This window comes from Balaenoptera physalus (genome assembly GCF_965194825.1).
Source record: "Balaenoptera physalus genome assembly, chromosome: 2".
Lineage (NCBI taxonomy): Eukaryota > Metazoa > Chordata > Mammalia > Artiodactyla > Balaenopteridae > Balaenoptera > Balaenoptera physalus.
The window spans coordinates 169,544,663-169,559,558 of record NC_138883.1 but is presented as its reverse complement, the minus strand read 5'-3'; the positions used below and the strand labels follow the sequence as shown (position 1 = coordinate 169,559,558).

Here is a 14,896-nt window from a genome sequence, read left to right as displayed (position 1 = left end):
CATTAATTTATCCTTTTTCTCAGCCCTTTAGCATCAAATAAATACTCCTCAAAGAAGTAAAATATTTTTCAGAAGATGTAGTATATAGATAAAAAAGGAAAATAACCTCCACTTGACTCATTCTAAAAGCACTCAAGCAAGACCTTCAGAAAGTATGTGTGAGTTTCTCATGACATAGCCCAAGCCTGTCAATGCGGTCAAGCTTTTATCCTTTGATTGAAAATTAAAAATACATTTTAAAAATGGTAACCAATGATGCAGTGCGGATTAAGGCATATGGTACATTAGAATAAAAAAAGATGTATGTCAATGATCCTAAATCATGAACATTAATCTAAGTCAGATGGAGAGGAAGTCTAATCTATTTTCCCCAATACTCATTAAAGGGTGCTTATGTCACATTTCACCTGTCACAACATAGCCTAATCTTCTGGGGTGATTAAGTATCTTAATCCTTAGAAACAATTGCTATTTTAGAATTTCCCTATATAACTCAGTAAGAGTTACTGTATTCTTCTCAGTTCCTTCTAAACACTGGTGTACAACTAATTAAATTACTGAACACATTGCTTGTTTTTTGTGTTTAAAATATTATACCAGGAAAGAGGAGAACAAAGAGCATGTTAATGAAGAAGAGAAAAGATTATATTTTCTGTGGTGAAAACATTCCATGTGAAATTTCATGGAAATAAATGAGTACTTCTGAACAGTAAGGAAATCAATGTTGGAATTCTCTGAAAGCAACCAAATCTTTTAAAATTCCCAAATGGAATATGTGAACCCAAGCTTATCATACCTGTTTAATCACTGCTTAGATTTCTCTCTATATCTTTTTGTAAACTTGGTGAATAAAACATAAAGCAAGGGATGTCAAGTTCTAAGGGGTTTTCAGAACCATGAGGTACCTCATATACTGGTGGACTTTTCACAACCAGGAAGAGATGGGGGAAGATCCTAATTTATAAAACAGTCCTTGTCGGGGGATAGTTATTAGATCATGTAAATGCAGTTGAGAAGAGTTAGGCCATATCAGAGATACAGAAAGATACAGATAATAATAGAAGATAAAAAGAAGCCTGGATCGAGCTTTTTGTATATCTTCTTGTGCTGGCTAAGGAAGGCAGCAAAATAGCTTTATTCTGAATTATGTCCATTTTTAATCACATTAGATTATCACCACCTAACTTCTGGAAGAAATCAAGAAAACATTTCAGTCCTTGCCTAGATCTGAACTAAAGTTTGACCCAGAGATTTAGCCATGGAACAGAAATTCTAAATGTCTTTGAGGTTGCCATCCCTCAGCAGTCAACTTTTTGCAGCGCTGTTGCTTTTTCTCGTAGGCAAGGTAAGAATCTGCCCACTTACTCTAACTTACCTTGGTCACCGGTGCTGGTTCAGTATGTTGTCTATGTTCTGAACATGTAGTCAGAAATTGACTGCTAAACAACTAAGTATACAGAAGAATGAACCCCACTGTGTTACCACCTCTGCTATCGAATTTATGTTTTCCACACTTGGAAGCTATATATCGGAGGACCTTGGCCGCAAGCTCTAAATCTAGGTGTAAAGATGTGGTCTTCTGACATTAGGAAGGTAATTCAGACATGAGAAGTCAGTTCCAATCATTTGTCAGTTTGTACCAACCAACTAGGAAACTCACAGGGTAATGAAGTTTTAACTTTTTAACCATGATAAATTTTATTGCTATTGTGAAAAATCCTGAACATGAACAACTGACTACCAATTGACTAACTGGCATACACAGATTCAGAAAAAAAATCTCATAATCCTACTACCAACTTTTTTCAAACTGAGTATGACTTGGGATAGTTATTTGCTTTCTCCATTAATTTAGGGGAATGTTTGCCCATCCCAACTCCTTTATTCTTTACACAGCTCTAGGAGAATGGTGGAATAATAAAAATTTTTATCAAAAGCAAATCAGTTTTATTCTACTTCAATATTTGTAAATGCACTATGCAGGATTTTAAAAATTATAATTCTGATTTGCCATGCCAAATTTGTACCAAGCTCTTATTTTGACTGGATAGTTTGGATAAGTCAGAGGTCAAATTTCATAAAAGGGCTGGGGACTGTCATTTTAGTTTACATAATTTGCTCAAAAACACCTTCCCCAATCTGAACATACACTTTACCGTTAAAATTGATTTGGGGACAATTGTGTAACTCCTGGATTTTTAGCTTTAATGTGTCTCCTCACACTGGTCTAACCCTGACCATAGAAAATATTACACAATAAAGGGAACTGAGCTCCTTCTTTGTTCATTCAGCAAATATTTCTCGAGAGCCTACAACTGACAGATACTTTGTTAGGTGCTACGGATATAGGGTGAACCATCCAGGCGATGTTGTGAAGAACAGATAGCTAGCTACTAGGTTGGGAGAGGAAAGAGAGTGAACAGATGTGAGAATCCTTCCTTTTGCCTTCAGTGAGCTACAGATAAGATACTGAAACACGCTTAGAGAAGTGCTGAGTCATATAAAGATGACTAGGATAAGTACTGCGGTATTATCTTTATTATAGATGTAGATGATTTTCAAAGAAGTATGGCAGCTTAAGTTTTTCCAGGAATTCTAGTCTGATCTAGAAATATTCTGGAACATCCAAATTTTGAGGTTCTCTTTCCAAGAGATAAAATAAAATCTTTTTTTTAAAAAACAGACTACTGGGCCTGTAAAGTGTTTCTCACCCTGGCCAATGTTCACCTGTCTTTCCTAGTCGCAATGTTTAGAAATTATTTGCTTTCCACTAAAGTTTACTTCACATTTTTTAATATAGGACAAGCAATGATTATTGAGAATTATAAACAGACATAAATAATAATGGGATTCTGAAAGTCATTTTTCTTCCATTTCTATGTTTTGAAATATTTCCTATGTTTTCAGATATTTCCTCAAAGAAGAAACTGAGGCTCATAGAGGTTGAGAGGTTTTTCCAAGTAGTTTTCTATACCTGATTCCTCCTTCTGAAACACCTGTGGTAGGAAAATCACCTACCTGGGCAGGTCTGAGCAGACCCGTGCAGTAAGCAAAAATAGAAAGGACCCATTCTTTAAATTTATGACCCATATTTCTAACTGGAGTTCTACTTCAGTGGGAAAACTAGTATCACACTCTTTCAAATGGTTCTTTATTTTGCATTTTTTAAAAAAACAGATTGTTTCTGACAGGTAAAGGTGATCCAGAACACATGTTTATCAATAAATTAACCATCACTTTTCCTTTTTTTTCTAAATTGACTTCTGACACTAAGCTTCTTGACAAAGATTTTTCACAACAACTTAAAGGTAAAACCTATCTCCAGCCTCTCCACATCCTTCCCCCTGCATAGAAACATTTCTGTTTAGGAAACGGGGAATAATTTAGCTTTCAGTACATGTTTCTTTCTGGCTGACTGAAGATACATGGATTTATTCTTGAATAACAGCCTGGATATAAAAAAAATCTAATGGTAAACATGCTACTTATAGAAATATATAAAGAGGACTGAAAAGAGGCATATGTTACACATTAGCAAACATTAAATTAAGAGAGGTTAAATATGGAATATCTAATACCACATGCAGAAAGAGAAAGAAATGAAATCGCTGTAGGGCAGTGTGAAAAAAAGTTCATAGCAACCACATGTCTCTGAGTTTTCAGGATGGTCCTAATTTCAAATATTTGTTCCTGTTGTTAAATCACGTGTCTTGACTTTTCTTTAGAGAATTGTGTTACTTCAAGAAAAGTGTAATTTTTGAAACTAAGGTGTTGCAGAAGTTTATAGGACAAAAACAATGACTGGAAGATAGTAAAAACACCACCACCAAACATTTAACTTCTTACCTCTTGATCTCTGCACCCTATCATTAGTCTTTTATTTTCCAGTATTTTACACTCTAAAGAAGGTGACATCTGTGATTTCTATATAGAAATAAGTAGGGATACATAACTGACAGTAACCTGCAATTTATTTTACATAAACTTTCTTTATAAATAAGTAAGAATTTTATATGATAAACGAAATCCACTGAATACCTATAATGTCTTTAGTAAGGTGTTGAACACTTTACGGGAGATATAAAATATATAAAGGCCTTATTCCTCTCATCAGGTAGTTTACTATTGGTTTACATAGATAAGTGAGAATTGTTAAAAATTATTAAAAAGCAAAATTAGGTGGTAAAGACTCTTGGTACAATGGTAGTTCAATAAAGGAAGACAACCACTCGGACCTGAACCCAGGAATCTGTATAAAAGGGAAGTTCTTTGAGGCATGGTGAAGTTTAGAATATTGTAAACAGGTATAGAGAACATTTCCTTTGATAGGAACAGTGGTGGAGGTGGCTGGGAATTGTGTGAAGCATGAAGGAAATGCCTAACTGGAAAAGAGGGTAATGCTGAAATACATTGTAAATAATGCTAGATGGTTACATTTATTGTGAGTCTTAAAAACCTGTTAAAGGAATCTGGAGAACCAGAAAGTGATGTGATAAATCAATAAATTCAATCTATTAATAGATTGCTTTTAGGAGATACACACACACACACATACCCACACACACACACCCCAAATTCAGGGATTTTGGAGTTGGAATCATTAGAATGGAGAAAGACTCAGAGCAGTGCTTCTCAAAGTGCGGTTTCAGGACCAAGAGCCGCAGCATTGCCTGGGAACCTGCTACAAATGCAAATTCTTGGGCTCATTTCCGCTTGTTCATTGCCTACCCAATGATGCCTCATTATGAATTTCAGTATTATATTCTTTGTAAAACATAAAAGAAATATAATGGGCTTTTCTTCATAGTAATATTGGAAAATGATTTTCCCTAGTTTGGTTGACTTGAAGAACGTAAAATAATGTTATAGGTTTCTATTAAGTAGAAATTTTATATCTGTACAATTTGTTTAATTTTCATATCCAGACTAAAGTCAGAATCGGAATTGCTTCTTACCTTAGTTCTATGCTTTATCTTCTGATACTGATATTGATATCTCCTGATACGAAACTACTGATATCTACTTTGATATTGATCAAAACAACGATGATTGACTTTTATGTACCCACATTGCTTTATTATTACAGATATCAGGCCTATAAGATTCCTAAAATATCTTGTCCAGAAAAATATTATTCCATTTAAATTGTAAACTAAATACACATTAGCTTCTAGCAAAATAGTAAATGTGAACATTCAACGAACAATTGCCAAATATGGGGGAGACAGAAAATGGGAATAAATTCATGGGTTTATTTTTGCCAAATAAAATTAAGATTTGTCCCTGGTTGACTGAGGGGAATGACAACAAAATAATAAAGGGTTTTTGTACTTTTGGAGGCTTAGTTTAAAATAGCCCAATAGTAACAACAGAAAAATTCCTGTGGATTTTTCTCTTCCTCATTTTTCAAAAAACTGAGCTACCAGAAAAATAATCTGTTTTTGGCCCAACTCATCATGGGATTCTTCCAAGTTCTCCAGTTTCTCAGTCACATAACTCACTACCTCCAAGGAGCATGGCTTTATGTTTGTATAATATTGGGCCTCCAGAGAATTCCCAATAAATTATCTTTAGAGGAAAGATAAATTAGAAATTTTGCCCAGAGTGCTCTAGATACCAAGTCTGATATATCATAGGACCAAAACTATATAAAAAATACCAGTACGTTTCCTTTTTCCTCCCAGCTAAAGAAATAAGTCAAGAGAACAGCTACTGTTAGCCAAATAGGGACACACTGATAGGACGGAAAGCAGAAAGTCTCTCTGTACAAAGAAGTTGCCTTTACTGGCTGCATTTCTCCTTCTTGATTACATTTTCTGAACAAAGCTACACACCTTTGAAAAAGATGGAAACTCTCAGAAAAAGTTTGCATTCCGCATGTCATTACTATCTTTTCATAATATTGTTTCACCAAAACCATATTAGGTGAAATTCCTTTAGGGTTTATGAAAGGGCTTGGCAAGGCTTCTAACGAAGTCCATTTTAATGCTAGTGGGCAAAGAACAAAATCGCACAAAGCAAGTGATCACATACCAACTGCTGTCATGTAATCCCAGCGCTCAACGAGGCACATATTGAAGATGAGGTGATCTGATGTTTGCCCTTGGCCAATGAGTGAAATCTGCCTTTCCAAATTCTGGCAAACAGATGAAGTCCAGCCAATGAGAAACCAAAACACTACCAGGAGTATTACTGCCAGCATCCTCATGACCCGTCCACTGGTCATGTATGGAATCCGTTGGGCTGTTCGTGAAAGAAACACCTTCAAAACCCTGGAAAAGCAAGACATCAAAATGTGAAGGCAAACCTAACAACCAGAAAGTAAAATTCTAAAATATCTCATTTTTCTAGGTGATATTTAAACCCACCCAAACCTACTTAGGCAGAGTTCTAACATAAAAAACAAACAACAGTGTTGCCTATACTTTTACTGAATTTCATTCTACTTTACCTTCCAATAGCAGAACAAATATCCTGCATTAGGGGTCAGTGAGTCAACAGATTTGTGTAGGATGGAATTCTTTTGAGTATGTTTTAATATTTCAAGGAAAATTCTCAGGACCTTAGAAAGATCCATAGGCAAACATTGCTCAAACAGGGTTTCTGAGGGATCAAAAAATAGTCCTAAAAGTGAGTAGTTGGGTTTTACAATATTATACTAAGTCAAAGACTTCCTTAAACCAGTTATTTTTTTTTTACAGTAGAATGTTATAAAAGGTATTTTCTGAAAATCATTTTATATAGCCTCCCTTTATAGTCATTTTGTCACATTACCAAAAATTAGTATGAAAACAATAAGAAGGGTATTTAAATACCCCTGAATAAGATTATTGCATTAAGGAAGAGGATATGACCTATAAGAAATGCAGTGATTTTTAAAAGTTGGGTTTTTTTTTTCTGTATATATGACTCAAATGCACAGCCAGAGTTGAGACCTACTGGATTACATGATATCTAAGAACTGTTCCATCTCTAAAAATGGTGTGAAGACAAAATCCAACCTTACTATAGGGATCTTTCCAGCCATCCTTTCTTTAATTTCATCTCCAGAATATTCTTAGCTGATTTTAACTCCCCATTCTCATTCTGATATTTTAGGTCACAATATTGTGGCTTGACATAATCTACCATGAGTGGTTTATGATACTGTAAGGGTATCCATAATCAATTCCCAAAAGGCAAAAATGAATTCATCTTCCCAACTTTTCTATTTCCTCCTCTGTCTGATTCTTTCAACATTTTAAATGAAATATTCATATGCACTATTCATAAAAATCATTATAAATATGGAAATGAAACATACACACCTGAAATAACCTAGACGTATTTTACTATTTTTTCTCTCAATGCTGGGCTTTGATAGCTCTTCCAAATTAACACAACACATCCAGTAAAGAAAGTTATTTTCTAGCAGATTCTTATTTATCCTTCCCCCCTGCATATCTTTAACCCCGCTGTCCTTCACCTAACACACAGCATGAAGTTATTTAATTCTGAATAAAATACTTATCCTCAACTTTTATGCGGAACAATGTCAGAAAGGTATTAGTATAAAACAAGAGTACAAAAGAAGATCACTTTACTCACCATTTAACTACAGATAGTCCCCAACTTAAGATGGTCCGACTTACGATTTTTTGATTTTATGGTGGCATAAAGTGATAAGCATTCAGCAGAAACTGTACCTTGAGTTTGAATTCTGGTCTTTTACGGGGCTAGTGATATGTGGTACGATATTCTCTCCTGACGCTGCAGCTCCCAGGCAGCCACACGATCACAAGGGTAAACAACTGACCCACTTACAACCATGCTGTACTCATTCAACCATTCTGTTTTTCACTTTCAGTACAGTATTCAATAAATTACATGAGCTATTCAACACTTTATTATAAAACAGACTTTGTGTTAGATGATTTTGCCCAAGTGGAGGCCAATGTAAGTGTTCTGAGCACGGATAAGGTAGGCTGGCCTAAGCTATGATGTTAGATGTACTGAATGCATCCTCGACTTTATGATATTCTCAATCTACAATGGGTTTACCTGGACATAATTCCACTGAAAGTCAAGGAAGATCTGTAGTTCACCAGATTAGCAGTTACTTTCCATTCCCTGGGTGAAACATACTGAGTATGGCCCGTGTCATGCTGAATGCTAGTACTGGCAGCGAACGCAATGTCTCTCTCCAGTATGCCTCAAACACTTGCTCCAACTAGCTGAATTGCTACTTGTTAAGAATCAGTTGTACTTGTCCCCAGATTATGTCCACTGTTATCATCTTTTTTTCTTGATAGTTGATTTGTAATATTACATTAGTTTCAGGCATACAACATGGTGATACAATATTTTATAGATCGTACTCCATTTAAAGTTATTATAAAATAATGGCTATATTTCCCTGTGCTGCACAATATATCCTTGTTGCTTATCCATTTTATACATAGTAGTTTGTATCACTTATCCCATGCCCCTAACTTACCCCTCCCCCCTTCCTTTTCTCCACTGGTAACCACTAGTTTGTTCTCTGTATCTGTGAGTCTGTTTCTGTTTTGTTATATACATTCGTTTGTTTTATTTTTTTAGATTCCACATATAAGTGATAAAAGAGTATTTGTTATCATTTTATATAATTTAACTAAATTGACTGTGTAAGCAAAGGAGACATTTGTACAAAATTCTATTTTGAATGCTTTGGAAGGACTCCATAAAGGTGAGTCACTAAAAGAAACTGTTAACTTAGGGGAAAGTAAGAAAAATTCTAATATATTGCGGTGGTCAACAAACCAAAATCCAGAAGGCGTCTACACTCAGATTACCTCAAAATAACAAACAAAAACTCTTTAGATTCTCACTCCTACTTAAGGAACCAAAACTATGAACAATAGATAATACATTGCAGTGATTTATGCTACAAAGAGAACAATTAGATCCACAGTCAAAGAAGAGGACTTACTTCAAAAATATTGGTGAATGATTATTTGTATCTTAAATTACATTATCTATACACTTCTTTAACCCCTTTCTACTTTAAAAAACTTTATTCATTAATTGACCAATCACTAATCCATTAAGAAGGCTTCTACTATAATCAAAAACTCTATCCTAGGAATGAGAGAAATTTCTTGGAAAATTAATATTTTTGCCAGTGCCAATCTTATTTTTTGTAGGAGAAACCTGCAGCCACTATGTGCACATAATTGTTTCTGGTTGACCCTGGATGAATTCTAAATTCTGAATGATTAGGATCTCAAAAGAGGGAATCTGAACCATTTTTCTGGTGTTCAATATTTTGGCTAGGGCCAAAAGAAAAAGAGAGAATTGTTCCAAATTCTAGCTTGACTATATTTGAATATCTGAAATGTAATTATAATGAACAAAGGTTTATGTAGTGACAACCATATGCGAGGTATCATACTAAGCATCATGGAAGGCATAAGATATGATTCCTGTCTTCCAGAAGCCTACAATCTAACTAGAAATAAGTATGTAAATAGCTACCATATAAAACAGCATATAATTATATGTTGTTGTGTGTAGTTAGTAAGTCTAGGAACCTAATAGAATAGGTGCTACTTGGTCTGGGTCTTGATGGATATCAGTAGGTAGAAATGGAGGAAAGTGGAGAAGATATAATGAGACATTCTAGCTGAAGGGAATCACATAACAAAGTACAAAGCAGGGAAATGTAAGTTGTCTTTGAGGGACAGTGGGTGGAGACGTTTGGCAAGAGGGGAAGTTTTTTTTCAACCCACAGGGACTCCCAGGGATTTTTCAAGTTACTGCGAAGGGTTTCATTGGGGTGAGAACCATTGCTTCAGAGAAAAATAGTTATGACTTATATTTTCTTTCCATGGCCAGTATGTGGGAAATCATTTATTTTTCTGATACTTGAAGATTTTCACATAGAAACTCTAAACCTCAATGAGAGGAAATATTGAATTTTTAAAATACTTCTTAACCAGATGAGTTTGTCATTTGCAGAGGAAATCTATATGATCCCAGTATGGTAATCTTTTAATCAAGAAATCCAACTTCTAAATTATCAGAAATTTTCATGCTTTCCAGATGACCCCATGGGTATTTATTGTAAAATCTGAGAACTCAAGATTGTCATAGATCCCCAAATCTCATTTCCAGAGAGGAAAAGCCAAAGCAGAGCTCCCATGAGTCTCCTGTTACTGCTTTTACTGGCTTTCAAACACTAGAAAATACAATAACACAACTTTGCACGGCAATCTAACCGTTTCAGGATATTGGTTTTTGTAAAATGGAATAAGATGCATTTTTCTAGGATTGCCTTAAAATAAAATGAGAAAATTCTGCTATATCTTTAAAAAATGAGCTCTTGTTAGTCTAGGGTTCACTGCCTAGAAACCAAGTTCTAAAAATGAAATCCGTAGCCACGCATTTATATGAAATACAGCTGTAGAAAAAATGCAATAATTAAACTTATATCGATTACTTTTCCTACTATTTTTTCCACAGATAAATTTTTAAGCTACCATCTGTTCAGAAGGTTTCACTATTCTAAAGGAAAGCAGTAATGTATACAAGAGCACTGCAAAAAATTTCCAGAATTTAATATAAAAAGGTATATTTAAAGCATATATTCAGTTCTCATTATTAATAGTAGATAAATTCATAGAAATCATGTTGAAATGATAAAAAAAAAAAAAGGGGGAAACCCAGGAATTGGCTGTCACTATATGTCTGCCTCTACTTTTCCACGTTCCACATTTCTAGTTTGAGCTCATAAAACTCCACTGTAAGGACTTGTACTTAGGTTATCGATTATCTGCTTCAAATATCTAATTGATACTGTTACTCCTTATTTAACTTGATCTCTCTCCAGCTTTTGGCGTGGCGGAGGCACTTGGCTTCCATTATGTCACGTTCTCTTGATTCTCTGCCTACTCCTCTGTCAGCAGCTTTTTAGTCTCTGTCACAGAGTCCTCTGCCTCAGTCTTCCCCTTAAATAATAGTGTTCCTCAAGGATCTCCTAAACTTAGTCACCTTCTCTTCTTGCTCTACAGATTATACTGGGAAATTCCATCCACAATCCTGCTTCAATTATGTACATGCTGGTGAGTCCCAAATCTGTAACTTCGGTTTAGATCACTCTCCTGAGCTCAAGATCTGAATACTCAGTGACCTACTGGACATCAACAGGTTCCCCAAATAAAATCATCACTCTCTCCACTCCTCTCTCCTCTAACCCACTGTGTTACCTGTCTCAATGACCAGTACCAGTTAATTGCTCAAAGCAGAAACCTAGGAATGAACTTTGATACTTCTCTCTCATTTACATTCCGGACACCAAATGCATGATTAAGAACTTAATTTCTACCTCTTAAATATCTTTCAAGTCCTTCTATTTTTCTCCATTTTCACTGCCACTATACAGCTCCTGGTCATCAACCTCTGTCTTCAGTAATTTCCTAACCAGGCTCCTTATTGGTCTTGCCCACCTTCAGTCCACACTGTATGCTGAAGCCACAACAATCTTCTTAAACTGCACTCTGATCACATTTCTCTCCTGTTTACAGTCCTTCTGCGGCTCTCCACCCAAATCCTAGCTACCTTATGATGGTAAAACGCCTTTAAAAATTGGTTCCTCCTTGCTTCAGCATGCTCATCTCTCACTATTCTTCCCTTCCTAGGGTCTTGCGGGTCCCTGTGGACTATATGCAGGTGTCCTCTATCTGAACCTTTGCCCTCAGCTTCCTGCACTGCCCCTCCCTCCATCAATACAAACCCTAATTTAGCTAATTCTGCATATTTCTTCATGGCTCATTTGAGATGCCACTTGCTCTGGGCTAGTGGTTCCCAAACCACCAGCATCAACACCATCTGGAAACTTGTTAGAAATGCAAATTCTTGGGTCCCATCCATACCTACTACTATGTCAGAAATTCTGGGGATTAGGGCCCAGAAATCTGTATTTTAACAAATCCGTTAGGTAAATTCGGACGAAGGCTATAGTTTGAGAGCTTTTTTCCCCAAAAGGCTTAAGACTGGTGCAGGTGTCCTTCTAATGGGCTGACTGCTCTAAACTGTCAGATAAATTTTTGAGTTTTTGTTATGCTGACACCAAAATTTAAAGCCTCTAGTAACAGAAAGTTTTCCATTTTCAGAACATCTGCATCTGTTTGTGATTTAGCAGCATCTTTTTTGTGTACTAAACGGGAATGAACATATATATCCTCAAGCCATCTAGTCTTCTGTTCTATTAATTTAATCGGAATAATCCTAAAGTCTTAAAGGTCTCCATTAGACTTGAATTTCTATCCATTTTACTACTTTCTTAGAAACTCCAGAGAATAAATGCTTCTGATGAAAAGTAGGAGGTGATTATTTTCTTTTATAAATATAAAGCCACTCAAGTCTTGACAAAAGAGCCTTAAGAGTGAACAACACAAAAAGGGCTGAAGTCACTCCCTCTCAGTTTGCTTTAAATGGTCACAAGCCCTCATGTTTATTGAGTTTTTCAACAATTTCTCAAAATTTCATTTTCAGAAGTAACCTAAAGCTGCTTCTTGGTCACTGGGTAGATGTTAGGTATATATTAAAAAGGATCTGCATCACCTAGGCAGAAATAGACTGTTAACATTTATCAGACGTGAAGTTCAGTAAACTGTTGTGACTATTTTAAGTTATTGCTATTATAAGAAGGAAAACTCACAACTCAGCCTTCCAAATATAGGTATTTTTGTTCATTGTAGTGACCTGCTTGTGCTCTCATATCTCATACTAATCTTCCTTTCTTTTGACCTGATTGTAAGTAGATAGAATAAGGCAGAATGATGAAAAAATACAGGAAGAAGGAAGGGTTACAGGACTATTGCAAGTCAAATATAGAGCTAGAAGGAACTTGGGTATTATCTCTTCTGATATCAGAAACAAGGAAAGAATGTCTGCTCTCACCACTTCTATCCATCATTGTACCAAAAGTTCTAGTCAGAGCAATTGGTCAAGAAAAAGAAATAAAATGCATCCATATTGGAATGGGAGAAGTAAAACTGTCTCTGTTAGTAGATGACATGATCTTATATACGGAAAACCCTAAAGAACACACACACACACACACACACACACACACACACACACACACACACTCTGAGCTAAAAACCACATTCAGTGAAGCTGTAAGATACAAGTGCAACATTAAAAAATCAGTTTTATTTCTACATACTCGTGATGAGCTATCTGAAAGTGAAATTGACTAAACAGCTCCATTTACTATAGCATCAAAAAAATACCTAGGGGTAAATTTAACCAAGGAGGTAAAAGACGTGTATGCTGAAATCTCTACAACATCACTGAAAGAAATTTTAAAAGATCTAAAGAAATGGAAAGACATTCTGTGTTCATGGATTGAAAGACTTAATATTGCTAAGACGGCATTATTCCCTAAACTGATCTACAGGTTCAAGCCAATTTAACAAAACAGTGTGGTACTAGCATAATGGTAGACATACAGAACAACAGAATAAGACTGATAATCCAGAAATAAACCTCTACATCTCCAGTTAATTGATTTTTGACAACAGTGCCAAGATCATTAAATAAAGAAAAAATTATCTTAAAAAAAAAAATCTATTCAATAAAAAAGGGAGTTCCCTGGCAGTCCAGTGGTTAGGACTCAGTGCTTTCGCTGCCGTGGCCCCGGGCTCAATCCCTGGTCAGGGAACTAAGATGCCACAAGTCACATGGTGCGGCCAAAAAAAAATCTTTTAAACAAATGGTCCTAAGGACAAGTGTATATCCAAATGCAGAAGAATGAATTTAGACCTCTACCTCACATAATATACAAAAATTAATTCCAAATGAATCAAAGACCCCAATGTAAGAACTAAAACTGTAAAATGCTTAGAACAAAACAGAGGTATAAATCTTCCTGATCTGAAATTAGGCAATGGTTTCTTAAATATCATACCAAGGCATATGTAACAAGAGAAAAAAATAGATAAATTGAACTGCATAAAAATAAAAAATTTGGCATCAAAGCACACTATCAAGAAAGTAAAAAAGAAAACCTACAGAACTGGAGAAAATATTTGCAAATAATTTATCTGATAAGGGTCTCAGATCCAGAATATATAAGAACTCATACAATGCAACACAAAAGACAAAAAACCCAATTAAAAAATGGCCAAAGGACCTGAATAGACATTTCTCTAAAGTGATGTATAAATGACCAATAAACACCTGAAAATAATCTCAACATCATTAGTCATTGGGAAAATGGATAAAAAGATTTTCCTCCTTTTGCCCTTTAAAAAATTTAAAGTATCTTACTGTATTTTATGTATCTTTAAAAAAATACATAAAATAAATAAATATAAATATCTTTCAGTCACTTTCAAAATTTACTAGGGGGAGGGGTGAAGTGGGAGGCTGGGGTCAGCAGATGTGAGCTATTATATACAGAATGGATAAACAGCCAGGTCCTGCTGGATAGCACAGGGAACTATATTCAATATCCTATGATAAACCATAATGGAAAAGAGTATAAAAAAGAATGTATATATGTATAAATGAATCACTTTGCTGTACAGCAGAAATTAATACAACACTGTAAATCAACCACACTTCGATAAAAAAATTTACTAGGAAACAAAACTATCTATCTATCTATCTATCTATCTATCTATCTATCTATCTATCTATCCATTCCCACAAAGTGTAAATATTTGGTGCTAATGAGTGCAGTAGAGAAAACTGCTACAAATTGCGCTGTATCCAGAGCAAGCAGTACTGAATAATGCATGAAATGAAAATCCCTAGGCCAGAGCCAGAAGAAGGATTTTTTGCAGCCTGCTTAAATATTTGTTTTAAATATAGTACAGAAAAGTCTTTTGTTTTTTCTTGATTAGCCTTAGAAAAAGGAAAAGGCAAT

At 35.2% G+C, this 14,896-nt stretch overlaps 1 protein-coding gene across 1 annotated transcript in view; it reads right to left on the bottom strand.

The window, feature by feature from the left end:
- The window catches only part of GPR158 (G protein-coupled receptor 158), a 329,591-nt gene that overhangs the window by 21,039 nt on the left and 293,656 nt on the right, over positions 1 to 14,896 (bottom strand). The window contains exon 7 of the mRNA XM_082452975.1: positions 6,034 to 6,272. Within this exon, the coding sequence (XP_082309101.1) occupies positions 6,034 to 6,272 (239 nt within the window). The remainder of the gene's footprint in view (positions 1 to 6,033; positions 6,273 to 14,896) is intronic.